This window comes from Puccinia triticina, chromosome 4A (genome assembly GCF_026914185.1).
Source record: "Puccinia triticina chromosome 4A, complete sequence".
In the NCBI taxonomy this organism is placed as follows: Eukaryota; Fungi; Basidiomycota; class Pucciniomycetes; order Pucciniales; family Pucciniaceae; genus Puccinia; species Puccinia triticina.
This window is the reverse complement of record NC_070561.1, coordinates 6,329,367-6,350,171: the sequence shown is the minus strand read 5'-3', so window position 1 is coordinate 6,350,171 and position 20,805 is coordinate 6,329,367. Positions and strand designations below refer to the sequence as shown.

Below are 20,805 nucleotides of genomic sequence, written 5' to 3'. Positions count from 1 at the left end.
CCCATCATTGTTTGGTGAGCTGTTACATATATATAAGCATATTTTCACTGGCTTTCTGTTGTAGTTGAATCTGCTCTTATGAAGACTGCCACCCAATGGATTGCAAGTCTTGTCCCTGGTAAACTAACATGAAAAGCTTTGAAAACACATCTGTGACTTCATCCCAGGGTAATGCAAGCATATATTTGGTAACTGGTCACTAAAAAGATAGAAACAGCAACAGCACAATTAGCTTACAATGCCTGCAAGCAGGTGACAAAATATGGATTTTGTTGCACTGACGTTTTGCCAGCAACACATCCGCAGTGACTGTGGCTACTTGCACAGTCATGCGCATGAAAATGTCAGTGTGACAAAATTCTTGGTTTGTCACCTGCTTGTGGGCTGTCACTACAGGCATGCAGCTGTCGCTGCGAGATGCAGCTTCACCCTGTTGTCGCAAGCCCGCGTGACTGCACAAGTAGGCGCAGTTACTGCAGCCGCAACCCCAAATGCAATGTCAGGTGACGCTGTGGGCCGCAAAGACAGCAATTTGCCTGTAGTGTGTGTTAGTTGGTTGAAGCATCACTAATGAAGTTTGGGGTCATGGGTTCAAATCCCATGGTGCACAACTTGCATTTTGTTCTCTGACACTTTCCATGTGATTTAACCAATGCTCTGAAATCAATTTATTACTCAAACTATTTATACCATATTTTACAAGCAAGTTTTTTTTTGATCCCTTTCATGTGGGTCTTGCCAATTGTTCAAATGTTTCATGATTGTCTTTCAAAAATATAGGGTAAGCTGATAAGGTTAGTAATCTATCACCACACCTGCAACCCTACATAAGTGGGGGTGTGTATTTCTATGAGATCTTGTATAATTTCAAACTCTTAAATACAAATGGTATTAAAATACTAACAAGAAACAAAAAGGTTAATAATGAAAAATTTGATCATAAATAAAAATAATTCTTCATTACTTTACCTAGGTTGTCGTTTGTTAGTGTGTATTGACAGACTGATTGAGAGTGGCAATGAAGATCAAGAAATAGTAAAACTAAAAGGAAATAAAAGATAAGTAAGTCTATGAATTGAGACCTGATAAGTAGAGGAAGCCCAAGTGCCTATCCTCCTCACCCTGAAAGATTACACTCTGCTGAGTTGACATCCACAAAAGGACCAAGGGAAAATCTTGATGTTGCGTCCGCGGCGATGAGCTGATTCATTTAAGGGCTGGGTGACATGTCTGGACTGCGCAGGAGGATCTCTTTGAGCAAAAGACGATGCTCAACACCTGGCCAGAGCGCTGCCTTCCGTCTCCTCAGCTTCAACCTTTTTCACGTTGGGAGAGCTGTCCGGGATTGATTGTAGCTTTGCCAAGGATTGTGAGGCTGCAGAGATCAGATTTTCAGCTTGGTAATCAGATTAATTTGATCAGCGCGGGATGGAGGGATGGACAAGGGACTCAAATACTATAGGCTGGTCGCAGCATCCTTCCCAGTATCTCGGAATAAAGATCATTTTCAATTGACCATCCCATCCCAGCAAAGGCGACGAATGCGCTCGGGAAGACCTTCCGACGGCGAGGATGCTGTCTGTCAGCAATTGGAGGAGTGGCCGAGAGGAGGAAACAGATGGTTAGCACAGAGAGAAGCGGAGTGCCAGCTTGATCAGCGATGGTGGGATGAAGAAGGGACTCACATATTGCCCAGCGCCTCGGAGTAGAGCTACTTGTTGATCAGCCACATGATCCTGGCGAGGGTGACGAACCTGTCCAGGAAGGTTGGCTAACAATGAGTGTGCTGTCTATTGGCAATCAGAGGAGTGAGTGAGGGGAGGAGGTGAACCTGAGCAGTGCTGCTTGCTGGAGTATCAGCCCAATTGGAAGGGGCCCTGGATGGCCATGAAGCTTACTGTTGACCTTGTGTATGAATTTCCATGGATGTCATCAGCACCGCCGCCTCAGTGGTGTGTGTTGTTGTTAGTTATCTCGGGTAGCGAAATTCTTTTGATGCTATTGGTTTCATGGCGGTGTTGGTGGCGTCGTTGCCGTGGTGTTCGCGTTGTGAACCCAGTCGTAATTCCAACTCAAAGCCAAAGGCGTGCGAGTCATTCGAGGTTGGGAAGGGCACTGGTTGAGGTTTGGTGCCTATTGGAATGAATATAGGCATGTCATCAGGGTCGGAGTGTGGTGGCGTATAGTTACAAGTTGGACATACCGTAAATTCATCCAACTGTTGCAGAGGGTCCAGCCTGTTTGAGAAAGCTGTGGGCCGTGGCAATGGTGTCGCGCAAATTTGGGAAGGGCACTGGTGTGGGGTGCCTATAAATACAGAGTGGGTCACTGGGAAGGATGTTTCCTCAGGCAAATTTCCGGGCTGGCTTCCAGCCGGGGATTTGTCTCACCCCCGTCCGCTGTTGCACTTGCGCAGTTAGGCAGGGCGCTACTTGTGGGCCCCCCTTGTGCTTAACGGCTGGGGGTCTTCCTCTCACCGCTGTTTAACCCTGCTAGACAGGGATGGGCGGTGGGCCACGGTGTGTCAGCTTGCTGATGTTGGGTGGCAGGGTGTGGGCTTGGTCTTGTTTATTGTTGCAACTGATTATTTTTGGTTGTAATTCTTTGTTTTTTTATGAAAAATCTTGTTTGTTGTCTTTCTGTTTTCTGAGAGGGGAAACCCTTGATTTTTTTTTTGTAGTTTTGAGTAATTTGTAGGGGGAACCCTTGAATTTTTTTTCTACAATTCTGAGACTTTAATATACTTGGATTGATGAGATCCTTAAAGACGATCTGGAGAAAGTACATGCTCAACGTGCAAGGCAACGAGGGAGAAATACCCAGAAAGAGCTTGGCCATTTTCAAGAGATAACAATTTTGTCTCACGAGTGGCAAGCAGTAAAAGAGTTGAATGATGAATTAAAGGTTGGATACTTTATTTAATCATACTTTGTGATAATCATCAGACTGAGAATGATTGTCAATATTTGTAGTACTTTTTTCTGCTGACAAAGAGGATGGAAGGCAATGGTCCAACTGGTAGCACTGCTATACCCGAGTACTTGCAAATGAAAAACACTCTCAAGAAAAAGCTAGATTCATCACTGCGTAGCGATCCCTTACGTCCGATGTTTGTCAAGATGCTCGAGAAAACCAATTCCTACTTGGAAGAAGCACTTTCTTGCAAAACTCTGGTGATTTCAACTATTCTGAACCCATCTTTCAGGCTAGCTATCTTTGAGAAACATTTTCCTGGAGAAGCGTTGGAAGCAAAAAAGGGACTTGAGGAATTGTTTGAAGAAAGAAAGACCCAAATGGCGGGGAAAATTCTGCAAGAGAAGAAGCTTGAAAATGACACAACTGCGCCGAAGGAGACAGAGAAAGATGACGAAGACGAAATCTACTCATTTTTCAGCGGTCCAAGCAACAATCCAGGCAAGGATGAAATAGAAACGTACTTGGGAGGAGTGGATCGTATCATCCATGGCGATAAAAAGGATTGCACATTCTCTGCATTAAAATGGTGGAAGGTATGTTTTCTTTTCTCTTGGATTTTCAAATTTAACACTTGCTTGTATTTCAAAAATTGAATGCATTGTCTAATATTAAATTTGCAGGAACACGAACTCAAGTATTTGATACTCTCAACCTTGGCAAAAGATTACTTAGGCTGTGTAGCATCTTCTTCAGTGGTTGAACAAACATTTTCCGCGGCTGCTGATGTCTGTAGTAGTAATCGTGGTAGTTTGTTGCCAAGAACAATTGAAAGATCCGTAAGTAGTTGCATGTGGTTGCGTGATGATCTTCCATTGGGACCACACTTTGAGGGGGCAACCAAGCAACGCAACAACTTCAAATTATTTTGTGAAGAAAAAGAATCCCAATGATTGAAAGTCTTGCAAAGATAGAAAATCTTATTTTTCAACCAATTCTCCTCAACCACATTTTAAACCCTTTCTGTTACTTCAATAACCAAAATCCAATCAATCTTGGCATCAGATCAAAATTTTTCTTATATTTCCATGTTTAAAATTGCATTATCATAGTTATCTAAGTTACGGTGAAGTTATCCATAAATTCTCCAATTGTAACGTAACTGGAAATCAGTCACATTATCCAGGAACGTAACTAAAAAAAAAAAGCTTTATTTTGAAGTTGATATCGTAACTGAAATTAAGTTATCAGTAACTGACTGGTAACGTAACTGTAATGGTTACGTTACAGGCAAAGTTATCCATTTGGGTAACGTATCTGCCCACCGTTGATTTTGTGGTCATTCAAGGTACACAATGAATCTTTGAGGGCATGTGAACATTTTGGTACCAACTAGAGGCCAAGGCGGCTGCGCCGCTGCAGGGGTCACTTTATTTATCTTCAGTCCACAATCTCCCCAACTTACACCCCAGACCCCCCTTCCCCCCCCCCCCCCCCTCAACCTGACCTTACAGATACACACCCCAACCATTGCACCCAATGTTTGCAACTCCACCTTGACCTCCTGAGTGAAATTTTCATTGCAATATTTGTCATCTTTGCCATCCAATGTTGGCTGGATTAATTTTATCTTCATCTTGTTAATTAAATGCAACCTCTACACAAAAAACCACATTATTTGTGCAGGCTCAATCAAGTGGGCAAGTGAAACTTGTTTCCTATCAAAATGTGTAGACCAGAGTATATGTATTGAGTTGAGCTGAGTTGAGGAAGTAAAACAGAAACCAGGAAGAGATAAATTGTTTGACTTGATCTTGAAATTTTCCAATAGGATTGAAGGATCCTTTGTCCCATGTTCAGTTGGTTATGTTCCTTTGGTAGTCTAAGCTTAGGTTCCAGCTGTCTTTAGATTTTTTTTCCTTGTTTTACTATATCCAGTAACAATTGATGATCAGTTACCTCAAATTTTAGTATTTGGCTTTCACTCCAAGTCCCACTACTAATTTCAGCTGATAACAAAAATTTAATTCAGGTAGATAATTTCTGCATTTGTTGAATAGAACATCTATATTGCCTATTTTATATTACTCCTGAGTATAGCTAAAGCATAAGGAAAAGCCCACATGAATACCTATCCAAATCATCTTACCCCCTTTAATAAAGAATCTTAATAGCAACATGAGAATCCAGCCCTGAAAGTTTAGATTTATAGGAGATTTCCATAAAAAATTGTTGATTGCTCAAGGGTAAAAAGGACGGGAAAATATAAAGAAAGAGAAAGATGGGAATGTATGGGCATACATACCAATTCACAAGATCAATTCCAGTTGGATTCTCAATTTCTGAGAAGGGCAGCGCCAGTAGGAACCGGAAGCCCTTTGACGTCGATGGTGAGTACAAAGCGCTGGTAGCTAGTAAGAAAAACATTAGGAGGAGAAAATGGCAGGGATTGAGGAAGCGGCAGCAAGAAAACGGGTGGGCAGCAAGGCGGTGGACTCGCAGGACGCGGAGACAACACGCTCATAGATGGTACGCATTAGCCAGTGCTTGCCGCACTTTCCATTGCAGTGAATGTGATTTTTTGATTAATTGTGTCGTTTAAGCACTTACTTCATGAAAATCACACCAAGGAACACTTCCTGGATTGGCTCAACCTTTTTCACATGCCCATGCAGAAGTCAAGTCTTGACATCGCGCATTTCCTACTTTGCCCTTTTTCACGTGAGACCTACACAAAGAAGTAGATAAGAAGCAGATTGGGCATGCGCCTGTTTAATGACTGTTAACAGGTTGGTGAATAGTGTAAATCAATCTAAAATGGTGGCTGGCTGCAAATTGGCTGGAATTTGGTCAGTGGCTCACCTGAGGATGAATGCATAGGTTTTGCCAACTCGTCAGGCCAACGCCTACGAGATCATATTCATTAGTGGGAGCAGAGCTGTCAGTCAGGCCAGCACGAAGACGGTGTTGGGCGGCGCGAAAGGTCATGAGTCGCTTGAGCTCGATAAGCGCCTTTTCGATCACCGGTACCGTTCGGGAGCAGTAGCCAGCTTGTGGCGTTTGGCGTAATACAGCTTGTAGGCGACCATCAGCGACAGCAATGAGATCTTCTTGCCCGTCCCAAAAGGCATTTCCAGAACGCAATGGCCTCCCAGGTCAAGCGTTTGCTTGAGATCGCACATCTACCCCCTCGACCCGGATCAGTTAGTTGCCTTTTGAACATAAGAGCTCTGGCGCGTATATAGGCATATTGTTCTGTGGTGAAATTCCCCCCCCCCCCACGCAAAACCAAAAAAAAAAACAGACTTGTGTCAGCGTGTTACTACATTGGAGCATGGTCTCAGAACAAGTTAACGCTTACCGGGATAGATCTTGTTGTATGGAAAAATGATCTGGTCCAGAAGAGATTATACACAGGTTGATGAGGGCAAGTTTCAGAGTGGCAATGGATAGATTTGAAAACTTAGCACAAATTCCTTGCCTGCCGAGGTCACCATGGCTTGATGCGCCCCGCACAAAGTAAAAACTCCTGTCTCTGTGAGAAAGGGGGGGTCTCTGTGAGACAGAGGCCCAACTGGGCTACCCTTCGGGGCTCTTGCTTTGCTGAGCTCGCCGAAGTGGAGGCTCTAGTGCCCGCGCTAGCTGGAAGCTTGACCCTAGCCATGCATCTTCCCTCTGAAACGATGAGATTTGTGGTTTCTAGGTGAAAATGAACCCTTGAGTAGATCTGCGTGTGTCCTGGATGTTTGCCTCCTAAGCCTCAAAACCAAACACCCCTCCTCAAGAATTCCTTGACAACATTTGATTCTGCGACGCCCTGGTACAACGCGGGTTGGGAAGTTGACAGACAAAGTTGGGTCCATCAGTAGCAGTGCAGGCCTTGTCATCCTTTGTGCTCGCAGAACTTCCGTTTCTAGTTCAGCTATTTCCAGGATGATATCCCGTTGGCTTTGCGGTGTGCACTGCCATCCTTTGAAGAACAGTGTTGGCCCCGCTAGCATAAGAGCAAATGTTTCCGAAGATGACTGGTCTGGTTTGATCTTGCTGCGGTGGCCGATGTGACATTGGAGTGGCTGAGAATAGGGAGAGCGGTGAGGGTTTGTTTGGCAGGCTTGAGTGATTCCCAAGACGACCAATTAGAAACAACGGGTTTGAGAAACCAGAAAGTACCTTTTGGAGAACGCAGCGACGGTTTCCAGGGCAGTGCGGTGGAGTAAGTGGTGTTTAGGAATGCGACCTTGAAGCAATGGTGAGGCTGTGTCTATGAATACTGCACCTGAGGAAAAGTTATTTCCTCAGGCAATTCCTTGGCTGGCTTCCAGCCGGGGGATTGTCTCACCCCCGTCCGCTGTGGCACTTGCACAGTTTGACGGGGAATATTTGTTGGCCCCCCTTGTGCTTAACCGCTGGGGGTCATCCTCTCATTGCAAAAACCCTGCTAGACAGGGATGGACAATGGGCCACGGTACATCAGCTTGCTGATGTTAGGTGGTAGGGTGCGGGTTATTTTGTGTTGTCTTTTTTTTATTGTTGGTTCTAGAATTTGTAGAGGGGAAACCCTGGATGGTAGATTTCCTGACACTTGTAGAGGGGAAACCCTTGATTTTCTTTTTGTATTTTGTGAATTTGTAGGGGGAACCCTTGAATTTTTGTTCCATAATTCTGAGGCTTTAATATACTTGGATATCATGGGAGAACTCCCATGCTGCGCTGAGATATAGTGGGGGAAAACCAAGAAACTACCTAATTACTCATGTTTGGCAACTGATTTCATTGTGGCTGCTACATTTGGAGGTTTTGTGGTCATTCATGGTACACAATGAATCTTTGAGCGCATTTGACATTTTGGTACCAATATCATGGAAGAACTCCCACGCTGGGCTGAGATATAGGGGCAGAAACACCAAGAAACTACCAAATTAGTGATATTTGGCAACTGATTTCATTGTGGCTGCTAAATTTTGGGGTTTTGTGGTCATTCAAGGTACACAATAAATCTCTGAGGGCATTTGAACATTTTGTTACCAATATCATGAAAGAACTCCCACGCTGCACTGAGATATAGTGGTGGAAACACTAAGAAACTACCTAATTAGTCATATTTGGCAACTGATCACATTGTGGCTGGTACATTTGGGAGTTTTGTGGTCATTCAAGATACACAATGAATCTTTGACGGCATTTGATCATTTTGGTACCAATTTCATGAAAGATCCTCCCAAGCTGCGCTGAGATATAGTGGCAGAAACAACGGTGGGTAGTTACGTTACGTTGCGTTATCCGCGCTATTTGCTTAACGTAACTACCTCCGTTATCCACTGCGCCCCGTTACGTTATGAGTAACGGGCCTTTTATGCGCCATATGGTTAGCGTAACGGGTCTTTTTCCGATGCCATTACGCTACGTTATTGCTTGGATAACGCGATAACGAGCCCTTGAGGGCTGTTTTGGCGCTGAAATCAGCGCATTATCTGGCGCTCCGCGGGCCCCGATAACGTAACAAGCAGAAAAAAATGGTGCAAGCAGTGGTGCGATAAAGTAGCGCACCACAGTTACGAGTAACTGTAACGATAACGGCTTAAAAACCGTTACGTTACCGTTACGTTACCGTTATCGGTAACGTAACTACCCACCGCTGGCACAAACACCAAGAAACTACCAAATTAGTCATATTTGGCAACTGATCACATTGTGGCTGCTACATTTGGGGGTTTTGTGGTCATTCAAGGTACACAATGAATCTTTGGGGGCATGCGAGCATTTTGGTACCAATATCATGGAAGAACTCCAAGGCTGCGCTGAGACAGAGTGGCAGGAACACCAGGAAAGTACCAAACTAGTGAAATTTGGCAACTGATCACATTGTGGCTGCTACATTTGGGGGTTTTGTGGTCATTCAAGGTACACCATGAATTTTTTGAGGGCATATGAACATTTTGGTACCAATATCATGGAAGAACTCCCATGCTGCGCTGAGATATAGTGGCAGAAACACCAAGAAACTACCAAATTAGTCATATTTGGCAACTGATCACATTGTGGCTGCTACATTTGGAGGTTTTGTGGTCATTCAAGGTACACAATGAATCTTTGACTGCATTTGATCATTTTGGTACCAATATCATGAAAGATCCTCCCAAGCTGCGCTGAGATATAGTGGCAGAAACACCAAGAAACCACCAAATTAGTCATATTTGGCAACTGATCACATTGTTGCTAACACATTTGGACGTTTTGAGGTCATTCAAGGTACACCATGATCCGTTGAGGCGATTTGATCATGTTTGTACCAATATCATGGAAGAACTCCCATGCTGCGCTGAGATATAGAGGCAGGAACACCAAGAAACTACCAAATTAGTGATATTTGGCAACTGATCACATTGTGGCTGCTACATTTGGGGGTTTTGTGGTCATTCAATGTACACAGTGAATCTTTGGGGGCATGTGAACATTTTGATACCAATATCATGGAAGAACTCCCACGCTGCGCTGAGATATAGTGGGAGAAACACCAGGAAACTACCAAATTAGTGATAGTTGGCAACCGATCACATTGTAGCTGCTACATTTGGAGGTTTTGTGGTCATTCAAGGCACACAACAAATCTGTGAGGGCATTGGATAATTCTGGTACCAATATCATGGAAGAACTCCTGGATTAATCCTCAAACTTGCAATGCCCTTTTTTTAGCAAGAAAAGAATGGCGTGTGTTGCATTGATGTTATCAGAAGTCTCCTGGAAATCTCCAAATCTACTTCATTTCAAAAATGGAAAATCATTGACCCCTCACCTCTCTCATAATACCATCCTTCACAAATTGTTAAGTTGGTGTGACCTTATATGTTACATTTCCTTAAAATATTCCATATCATCTTTGATATGCTACATGCATACAAGGCCTTGTGAAACTAATTTGCCAAGGTAAAGATCAAATGCCCTCAAAGATTCTTTTTTTGCCTTGAATGACCACAAAAACCCCAAACGTAGCAGCTACAATGTTATCCGTTGCCAAATATCACTAATTTGGGCCCCGTTTGGCTGCCGCGTTATACATCAAAAATGGTTGAATTTATCACTGCAAGAAAAACTCTAGAAACTGCTCGCAGTTGAGATGCAGCAAGCTTGAATCAAGCCTCAGCTCAAGCTGGAGTCAAGCACCCAAATTCCATGCTGTGCACCTTCAGTGTGTACCTTGTTCAGCATCTCATTGCTTAACATGCTGTAGTGCTCATGAAGTAGGCTGAGAGAAATGTTCAACCTTGCAAATGAACATCCCCCTGAGCACCCTTTTATTTTATTTTAGAAAACACTCCATGTGCCATTGAATCCAGCCAGAATAACATAAAAAGGGTATGTACACATGAAAGGGATATGTACATCTGAGAGGAATATGTATGCATGAAAGGGGAATGTGAGAAGATGTATTAACACAAAGAAGGGATATGTACACATCATGAAAGGGGTATGCATGCATGAAAGGGGTATGTATGCATGAAAGGGGTATGTATGCATGAAAGGAGTGTGTGCAGTAAGCGGTATTTGCACATGAAAGGGATATGTAAACATCAAAGGGGTATGTAAACCTCAATGATGAAAGGGTTGAAAATGATGTAAAAACCTCAAAGGGGACATGTAAACATGAAAGGGTCATGAAAGCATCATGAAAGGGGTATGTACACATTGTGAAAGGGATACATGCACATGAAAGGGATACACGCACATGAAAGGGATACACACACATGAAAGGGATACACACACATGAAAGGGATACACACACATGAAAGGGATACACACACATGAAAGGGATACACACACATGAAAGGGGTATGTGCACATAAAGGGGTATGTGCACATTATGAAAGGGGTGAATACATACAAAAGGGATATGTGCACGTGAAAGGGGTATGTGCATGTGAAAGGGGAACTTTCACATGAAAGGGAAACTTTCACATGAAAGGGGAACTTTCACATGAAAGGGGAACTTTCACATGAAAGGGGAACTTGCACAGGTATCAACTCAGTATTTTGGAGCCTGTACCCGGTTTTTTGTACCTTAGACTCACTTTTCCATAAATTATGCAATGTGCATGGAAATTGAATCAACCAGTGCTTGATTCTTGCATGAGGCACAGCTTGACTTGAGCTCTTGCATCTCAACTGCAAGCAGTTTCTAGAGTTTTTCTTGCAGTGTATGACACCGCGACCCAAAGTTTGCCCCCTGTTGCCACCAAAACGTTGAAACCCCCAGGGGTCGCGCGTCATAAATTCGACCATTTATGACGTATAACGCGGCAGCCAAACGGGGCCTTGGTAGTTTCCTGGTGTTTCTCCCACTATATCTCAGCGCAGCATGGTAGTTCTTCCATGATATTGGTACCAAAATGTTCACATTCCCCCAAAGATTCATTGTGTACCTTGATTGACCACAAAACCCCCAAATGTAGCAGCCACAATGTGATCAGTTGCCAAATATCACTAAACTGGTAGTTTCTTGGTGTTTCTGCCCCTAAATCTCAGCCCAGCGAGGGAGTTCTTCCATGATAATGGTACTAAAATGATCTAATGTCCCTGAAGATTCATTGTGTACCTTGAATGACCACAAAACCCCAAATATAGCAGCCACAATGTGATCAGTTGCCAAATATGACTAATTTGGTAGTTTCTTGGTGTTTCTGCAACTATATCTCAGCCCACCATGGGATTTCTTCCATGATACTTGCACCAAAATGTTCAAATGCCCTCAAAGATTCAACGTGTACCTTCAATAACCACAAAAACCCCAAATGTCGCAGCTACAATGTGATCGGTTGCCAAATACCACTAATTTGATAGTTTCTTGGTGTTTCTGCCACTATAACTCAGCACAGCCTGGGAGTTCTTCCATTATATTGGTACTGAAATGATTAAATGGCCTCAACGGATCATGGTGTACCTTGAATGACCTCAAAACCTCCAAATGTAGCAGCCACAATGTGATCACTTGCCAAATATCACTGATTTGGTAGTTTCCTGGTGATCCTCCCATTATATCTCATTGCAGGGAGGGAGTTCTTCCATGATACTGGTACCAAAACTTTCCCTCAAAGATTCACTGTGTACCTTTAATGACCACAAAACCCCCAAATGTAGTAGCTACAATGTGATCGGTTCACTGGCAAGGGTGTGACAGCTACGCTACGCGCTTTTTTCTGTATCTCCGAAAATAGATGGCAAGATGTCAGAAGTAGACAGATTATTTTGGATATTCAGAATTCTCCTGCTCCCAGGAATCCAAAGCGCATCTTTGTATTCTTGGAACTGGGATTATGCGGCTTTAAGTCCATGAAGCAGGTGAATTTGAAAGCTCAAAACAGCTGCACTGAAAAAGCGCCCAAATGACACTGCTTTGAAGTTTTGAAGTAGTACCACTTCATTAAAGAACATTGAAAGTAGCGTTTTTGATTCATGGATGTGGGAGGATCCAGAATATCCAAAAATATTTACTTTGCCATCTATTTTTGGAGATACAAAAAAAAAGCGCTTAGCACAGCTATTGCACCCTTGTCGGTTGCCAAATATCACTAATTTGGTAGTTTCTTGGTTTTTCTGCCAGTGTGGGAGGTCTTCCATGATATTGGTACCAGAATAATCAAATGTCCTCAAAGATTCATTGTGTACCTTGAATGACCACAAAACCCCCAAATGTAGCAGCCACAATGTGATCAGTTGCCAAATATCACTAATTTGGTAGTTTCTTGGTGTTTCTCCCACTATATCTCAGCGCAGCATTGGAGTTCGTCCATGATATTGGTACCAAAATGTTCATATGCCCTCAAAACATTCATGGTGTACCTTGAATGACCACAAAACCCCCAAATGTAGCAGCCACAATGTGATCAGTTGCCAAATATCACTAGTTTGGTACTTTCCTGGTGTTCCTGCCACTATGTCTCAGCGCAGCCTTGGAGTTCTTCCATGATATTGGTACCAAAATGCTCGCATGTCCCCAAAGATTCATTGTGTACCTTGAATGACCACAAAACCCCCAAATGTAGCAGCCACAATGTGATCAGTTGCCAAATATCACTAATTTGGTAGTTTCTTGGTGTTTCTGCCACTATATCTCAGCGCAGCGTGGGAGTTCTTCCATGATATTGGTACCAAAATGATCAAATGCGGTCAAAGATTCATTGTGTACCTTGAATGACCACAAAACCAGCCACAATGTGGTCAGTTGCCAAATATCACTAATTTGGTAGTTTCTTGGTGTTTCTGCCACTATATGTTAGCGCAGCATGGGACTTCTTCCATGATATTGGTACAAAAATGATCAAATGGCCTCAATGGATCATGGTGTACCTTGAACAACCTCAAAATCTCCAAATGTAGCAGCCACAATGTGATCAGTTGCCAAATATGACTAATTTGGTAGTTTCTTGGTGTTTCCGCCACTATATCTCAGCGCAGCGTGGGAGTTCTTCCATGATATTGGTACTTCAATGATCACATGCCCCTGGAGATTCATTTTGTATCTTGAATGACCTTAAAACGTTCAAATGTAGCAGCCACAATGTGATCATTTGCCAAATATGACTAATTTGGTAGTTTCTTGGTGTTTCCGCCACTATATCTCAGCCCAGCGTGGGAGTTCTTCCATGATATTGGTACCAAAACGTTCCCCTGCCCTCAGAGATTCATTTTGTACCTTGAATGATCACAAAACCCCCAAATGTAGCAGCCATAATGTGATCAGTTGCCCAATATCACTAATTTGGTAGTTTCTTGGTGTTTCTGCCACTATATCTCAGCGCAGCATGGGAGTTCTTCCATGATATTGGTACAAAAATGATCAAATGGCCTCAACGGATCATGGTGTACCTTGAATGACCTCAAAACCTCCAAATGTAACAACCACAATGTGATCAGTTGCCAAATATCACTGATTTGGTAGTTTCCTGGTGTTTCTTCCACTATATCTCAGAGCAGCTTGGGAGTTCTTCCATGATATAAGACACCTTACTCAAATCTGGTACAAATGTAAATCAATCTCAGGCCTAGTAGAAATTTAGGATATTGGATATGATGAGTCATATATACAAGCCATTAAATTTGAACAAAATTGATGTAGCATGATATATTGAGACTGATTGTTTTTTTTTGGAAAGTAGATTTCAACACTTTTGCAAGGTCAAGTGACAATAATTCATGACTCCCCATTCCTCCTCCCCCATTCCCCTCCCTGCCTGACTTAACAGACCATTCTTTCCCAGGAATAATTCATACTAGAGGCCAAAGCGGCTACGCCGCTGCAGGGTGTAAGCCCCACTCCATTTACCCTGGCAAGCCCCCGGCCCCGCCTTTCCCCACAGGCAGCAAGTATCCCACTCAATTTGTGTGGGTCCTTTCACGAAATTTCAGAAGGCTGGTGGTGAGCAAAGGTCTGAATGATGGGGCTGAGGAATGAATCAAACAGGAAAACTAAGCATCTATGAAATGCCAAAATAAGCTGCTGTCCTCTTGTTGACTACAATTGGTGATTCCGTGTGGTATTCCATTATTAATATGGGTTATTTCTGATGCAGAGGGTCTGGATAATATGTCTCTTCTCCTCTCAAAATTTGCCATTCTGTTGAGATATGCTACTTAGAATATCCTCATGTGAGTTGTGCTTTAGAATGGAAATTGAATTATCAAAACTCATGTGTTGTTTCAATTTTCAAAATCTGTGTATGTACATTCAATTCATTATATTTTGATTATTGTTAACAGTTAACCTCTCAATGTCATGGACTGTGTTTTTTTCCTCTCATTGGTTGGCAGGTTTGTGGCTGAAGAAGAAGTTCAACAAGCCTTGCTTGCTATCTTGAGACCAACAAATTGTTCAGGACATTATGAGCAAGTGCAATATTTTTTTGAAATTGGGTAGGAAATATACCCTTTGCTTATCCAGGAAGCAAGGGAAACAACAGTGGAAATTCAAATCTAACCATCCTTCTGAAAAAGAAAAACATCACAACAATTCGTTTTTGAATGTATACCAGAGGGAGTATCCGGGCCAGCAGGGCGATGGAGCTCGAGCTGAGTGAGATGGGAGGCGCCGAGGAAGTCCCTGATGGAGAGACTGGAGTCGGCCCTAGTGAGAGCCTCGATGAGCCGGACAAGCACGTGGCTGTTGCGGATGGAGCCCGAGAATTCCGAGGTGGTGGCCGACTTGCGGGCCCGGATCTTGTTGTTGATCCAGCTGAGAAGGTCCTGGTCGGATGCCGAGAGCTCGTCGGCTGCACACACCAGCACGACGTTAGGTGGGCCTAACATAACCAGCAAGAGAGACAGAGACTTACAAGACTCGGCGCCCACTTTGGAGGGCGACGGGCACTGCGTGCTCCGTCGAGGCCTCAGCTGATGGAGCCCGAGAAGTCCGAGGCGGTGGCCGACGTGCGGGCCCGGATCTTGTCGTTGATCCAGCCGAGCAGGTCCCGGTCAAATGCCGAGAGCTCTTTGGCTGCACACACCAGCACAATGTTAGGTTGGCCTAACATAACCAGCAGCAGAGAGAGAGAGAGAGACTTACAGGACTCAGCGCCCGCTTTGGAGGGCAACGGGCGCTGCGTGCTTCGTCAAGGCCTCTACGCGGCGCCGAGCTGAAGATCATTGAGGTTATGATTGCCCAGGGACCCATTGGGGCTCTCGGCGGCGGCGGCGAGCCAATGAGCGGGGGACTGCAAACCCATCAACATGGCCGCGTCTTTCTCTGACAAGACGTCCGGGTTGGCCGCCAGCCTTGCTTTCTGGACACATGCCCAAGAAATGGACGGGGATAACGGCCGAGGTGAAGCTGTGTGTACCTGATAGCGGGGATAGGGGCGTGGAGTGATGCAGAGCAGTGCGTTGTGCGGGGTGCAGAGGGCAGGTGGTGACTGTGACACACCTGAGTTAGTCGCGGTAATTGCTGAGTGGCCACAGTGCGGATGGCGACAAGAGCGTGGCGGATGGCGGCAAGCCCGTGGCGGATGGCGACGAATCCGTGGCGGATAGCAACAAGTCTGTGGCAGATGGCAATGAGCTTGTGGCGGATGGCGACGAGCTTGTGGCGGATGGCAAGGGGCTTGTGGCGGATGGCGACGACTCTGTGGCAGATGGCAACAAGCCCGTGGTGGGTGGTGTGGGGCAACGGTCAGGATATTTTTGGGGGACAAACATGACTGAGCTTATTTAAAGGGGGAGGGGTTGGCAGCGGATTGTCCCCCCAGGGGATCCGGTTTCGTCCTACCCCCTCCCTGGGAGCCCACTAATCACTTGATTAGGGCCTTCCTGGACTACTCTAACAACCGGCCCACTTTTGCTCGTTGCTGCGGCACAGCTGGAGAGTCATCCATAGGGCTTTCATGCCTTTGGGGATTTCAACATGTATTGTGAGATTTGTGGGCTGTTTGTGCCATTTTGTGAGAAAAAAAAAACACCCCAAAACTTAGATCCAGAGGTCTAGGATTATGTGGATTTAAGAAAGTGGGATGAGTATGTAAAAATGACCTATTTGATCTGGCAACAAAATGAAGCTTTTACTATGGTTGAAAACTGAGAAAGGAGGGAATCAGGAGAAAGGGAGATGATAGAAGGGTTATGATGTTGCAGGAAGGAAACAAATTAAAGAGAAATTTCAAAAAAAAAAAAAAATGATCGATATAATTTGATCAATATATGCCATATTGATCAATATATGCCTTCCCAAATTCATCCATGTTTGTAGTGTAGGGATGGCGATGTGAGATGGGACGGAAAGCGGTATACGTTGGTGCAGGAGGGTGTTTCTTTCTCTTCCTATGAAATGAATGATCGGTATTTTATTCGGTTGTTGAACCCTGAGGCTGGGATTGCGGCCGTGTTGGTGGAGGCTGGTGTACTGCATGAGAGGATTGGGAACTTGTTGTGAGCCTGAGTCTCTATAGTGACAGCAGGACACAAGAAATGGGGGGGCAATAGTTGGATTTCTTGGGATAAAGAAAATACAACTATAAGAGAGAGAGAGAAAGAGAAAATAGAAAACAGAGCAGGATCAAGATGAAGAGAAGTATTAGGTTATTCTAGTGGGAATTCACTTCCACTGGCAATGCTACTCTTCCGAAGAGTGCTGCTACTCTGTGCTCAGAAGAGCTACAGCTTCCTCTCAGGAGGGTATCTGGGTTAGATAAGTTTAATCCAGCCACAATTTTTTAGCTTCCTTCTGGATAGTCAAGGTTCTTAAAGGGAAACCTAAGGGACAGCCCTGAACCTAGATTTTGAGGCAAAGGCCTCATGATAAGAAGGGACAGCCCTGTGATCAAGATGGAGGCAAAGTCCTATAGATTTGGAGGGACAGCCCTGTGATCAAGAAGAAGGCAAAACCAGCAGAAAGAGAAGATCAAGCAAGACACAGAGTTGTACCTCTGAGATAAACAAGGTTCAGAGAAAGAGGTTACTTACTGTCAATATCCTAGGCGCCTGTGACAGTAGGTATACTGGGAGTGTTGTAAACTCTTTGGTGGTGATCCTGGGGTTATCTGGGTGGTGGTTCTGGTGTGCTGAAGTCTGTAGATCGGCCTCAGGCAAAGGGGATCCTGACTACGAAAATTTTCACAGTTTGCTTATGTAATTTACATATGTACATGTGGTTTGGCGCGCCTGGTAGCGCTGACACGTCACAACTGCGCATGCGCGCCACAACTCAATAACTCAGGGAAGGAGTATAGTTACAAAGAATTGGTGAGTTGTAACTAGGGTTAAAATTGCATGAGGAAACAGAATATGAAGTCAAAACAAGGTTATCACTTCAGATGAAAAAGATATGAAGTAATTCATATGTAAAAAGTAGATAAAGGCAGACTTTAGGTCAGCTGTGATGACTCTAAAGCTGACACTTGTCCTTGAGGATGCTGCGGGATTCGGTTAGGAATGGGGCTGTGCTGGAGGTGCCAGCTTTTGAGTTGTCTCCAAACCGGGGCTGCGACACCTGTGCAACGATGAAAGCAACACACACTCCGGTAGAGCTTCCTTCGAGGGACATATGCCAGGAGCCGGGGGACGTGGTGGCAGCGGATCTCATTGGTCCGTACGATGTATCACTGGATAAGTTCAAGTACATTTTGTCAATTCAGGATCTGAACTCAGGAATGGTATTGGCAATCCCGTTCAAGTCAAAGGGGGACACCACCCAGGAAGTCGTCAATTGGATTTGGAAATTCAACAACCTGTCAAAGTGGAGGGTCAAGAGGATACGCACAGACAATGCGCTTGAATCTGTGAGGAGCGGTGCGTTGGGCAAGTTCTTGTCTACTGAGGGGATCGTGCACGAGAAGATAGTTCCTCATGAGCATCACCAGAATGGGGCAATTGAGCGGGTGAATCGGACGTTGTCGGAGATGGCGAGATCACTGCTTCACACCAAGAGGCTACCTAAATACTTATGGAGCTTTGCTTTCCGACAGGCGGCACACATATTTAACCGGCTGGTGCATCGGGGCAAGGATGCGATGCCGATAGAAATGGTTCTGGGGACAAAACCGACGCTGGCAATGCTAAAGGTGTTTGGTTGCTGGGCCTATGTGTAAAATCACGCGCATCGTAAACAGATGGCGCCGTACTCGACCAAGATGAGGCATGTAGGGGTGGCACCGGACTCAAAGGGTTGGATCCTGTGGGATGAAAGTACCAGGAAGGTCGTGACGGCAGCGTTGGTGCAGTTTGAGGAGTCCAAACTGTTTGTTCTATTGGAGTCTGTGGATGCTGATGGAGGAGTCAGCTCTGTTTTGTCGGCCATAGAGTGCGCGAGACTAGGGGATTTTGCCCTTGGGGATGAGCTGGACGTTCAGGACGCCATGCTGGCAGCGCTTGAGGCGAGGGATCCGTACCAAGGGGATTCACCAACATACCAGGAAGAGATTGGTTCACCAGAGGCGGAACAGTGGCGCGGCGCGATGGACGAGGAGAGGAATTCTTTGGAGGAGTTGGAGGTTGCAATTGAGGATGACCCGTCGGAGGACAAGAAGAAGTTGCTGAGGTCGAGATGGTTGCTGGGGACCAAGAGGACGATGGAGGGGGAAATTAGGCGTAGGAAGGCGCGCATAATTGTGGGAGGACATTTTCAAATAAGGAAGGTCAATTATGATGAAACATTCGCGCCGAAACCCACATTTGCTTCAATGAGAACGGCGCTGACGGTTGCCGCGAGAAACAACTGGCCGGTAGCCTCGTTTGATGTCAAGACAGCCTTCCTCCACAGTAGCATTGACAAAGACGTGTGGGTGGTACCACCGCCGGGTTATCCAGTCACGCCGGGCAAGGTCTGGAAGCTGAAGAAAGCGTTGTATGGGACGAAGCAGGCGGGGTGCTGTTGGTGGCTTCATCTCAAGGCAGAACTGGAAAAAATCGGATTTGAGGCCAACCCGCAGGACCTGAGCACATATACGTTCAAGCAAGGCAAAGACACGGCTTTTCTGTGGATCCATGTGGATGACGGGTTTTTGGTGGCTAGCTCAGACAATTTAATGGATCGTCTCAAGGCGGGGTTGTTGGAGGCGCTGACTCTTAAATGGGACAAGGCTTTGTCGTCTCTGGTTGGGATCCAGATCAGGAAGACGGACAGGGGTTATTGACTCCAGCAGCCTTCTCTGATTTGCAAGCTCTTGGACATGGACAAGTCCGCTATGACGTCGTTGGTGCCTTTGGTGGATAGTAATCTCAAGTCCAACGCCTTGGTCAATCCTGATGCACTGTATTTATTGTACATTGGGATATTGTTATACATTGCGCAAGGAACAAGGCCTGACATATCTTATGCAACACATTATTTGGCGTGGTTCTCTCTGGCGACGGACGAAACGCATTGGGCGGCTCTCAGAAGGCTGGTGGCATATGTCAGGACAACGGCGCATTTCGAAATTAGGGTGGAACCTGAGGAGGAGGGGCCGCCGTTGAAAACATTTGTGGATGCTAGCTGGATTGGGGAAGGTGCGCGGTCGCACCATGGATTCATTACAACTCTCTGGTCGGTACCCTTGGCGTGGAATGCAAAAAGGCAAAACGTTGTGGCGAAGTCAACCTGTCAGGCTGATTACGTGGCGTTGTCAATGGCTTGTGATGAAGCTGTCTGGATGGGGGGAATTCTGGCGCCGCTTGTGGGAAGGATGAAACCGGTTCTTCTTTGCGACAACAAGGCGGCCGTCAAGATTTCAACCAACACGTCAAGCATGAAGAGGACAAAGAATATTGAAAGGGAATTCCACGTCACCAAAGAGCGGCTGAGGAAGGGGGAAATCGACCTGAAGTGGATTGCTGGCGCAGAGCAATTGGCCGACTGCTTCACTAAGGCCTTGGGAAGCAACCTGGTGGAAAAATTTAATGGGACCGTGTTTGGGAATGGAAGAGGGTAAAGTGAGTGACTTTCCCTTAACTATGCACCCGCGGGGTAGCACTGGAGTATTGGTTCACCCTGCCACTCCAGTGAGCACTTGGGACGGTTTTTTTTCTGCGATTGCACAGATGGAATTTTGGGACGGTGAAACTCAAGTCAAAGGATTCATGGGAGCGTGGAGCGGTGTAAGACTCAAAAGTGGTAATGAAACCCTTTTGCTGAATGGTGAAGGGTATGATGGAGTTGCAAGCTCTGCCCTTCTGTTATCAGTCAACAAGACCCACCAAGCTCAGCTTGGCAAGTTTTATTAAGTGATAGGTCTGGTCTGTTCCAGATGAAATCTGTTTGACTGGCAACGTGTAAGTGTTTCAATTAATTTGTTATAAGGGTTGAATTGTTGTTATAAGGGTTGATTTATTGTTATAAGGGTTTTAGGATTTGAGTGTGGATGAGTGTTGGGTGACTTGTGAGTTCTGGGTGAGAAACTGGGGAGCAGACCACTGGGGGTGGAGAGAGCTCCTTTT

At 45.1% G+C, this 20,805-nt stretch overlaps 1 protein-coding gene across 1 annotated transcript; it reads right to left on the bottom strand.

Annotated features, from left to right (window-relative positions):
* Nucleotides 1-1,969: 1,969 nt before the first annotated feature.
* On the bottom strand, nt 1,970-15,632 carry PtA15_4A700 (uncharacterized protein; the record flags this gene model as incomplete). The annotated part of the gene is made up of 4 exons (XM_053168611.1): nt 1,970-2,133; nt 14,934-15,173; nt 15,253-15,344; nt 15,526-15,632. 4 exons carry the CDS (start codon nt 15,630-15,632, stop codon nt 1,970-1,972), a joined length of 603 nt encoding a protein of 200 aa, XP_053019802.1.
* Between the last annotated feature and the right edge of the window lie 5,173 nt (nt 15,633-20,805).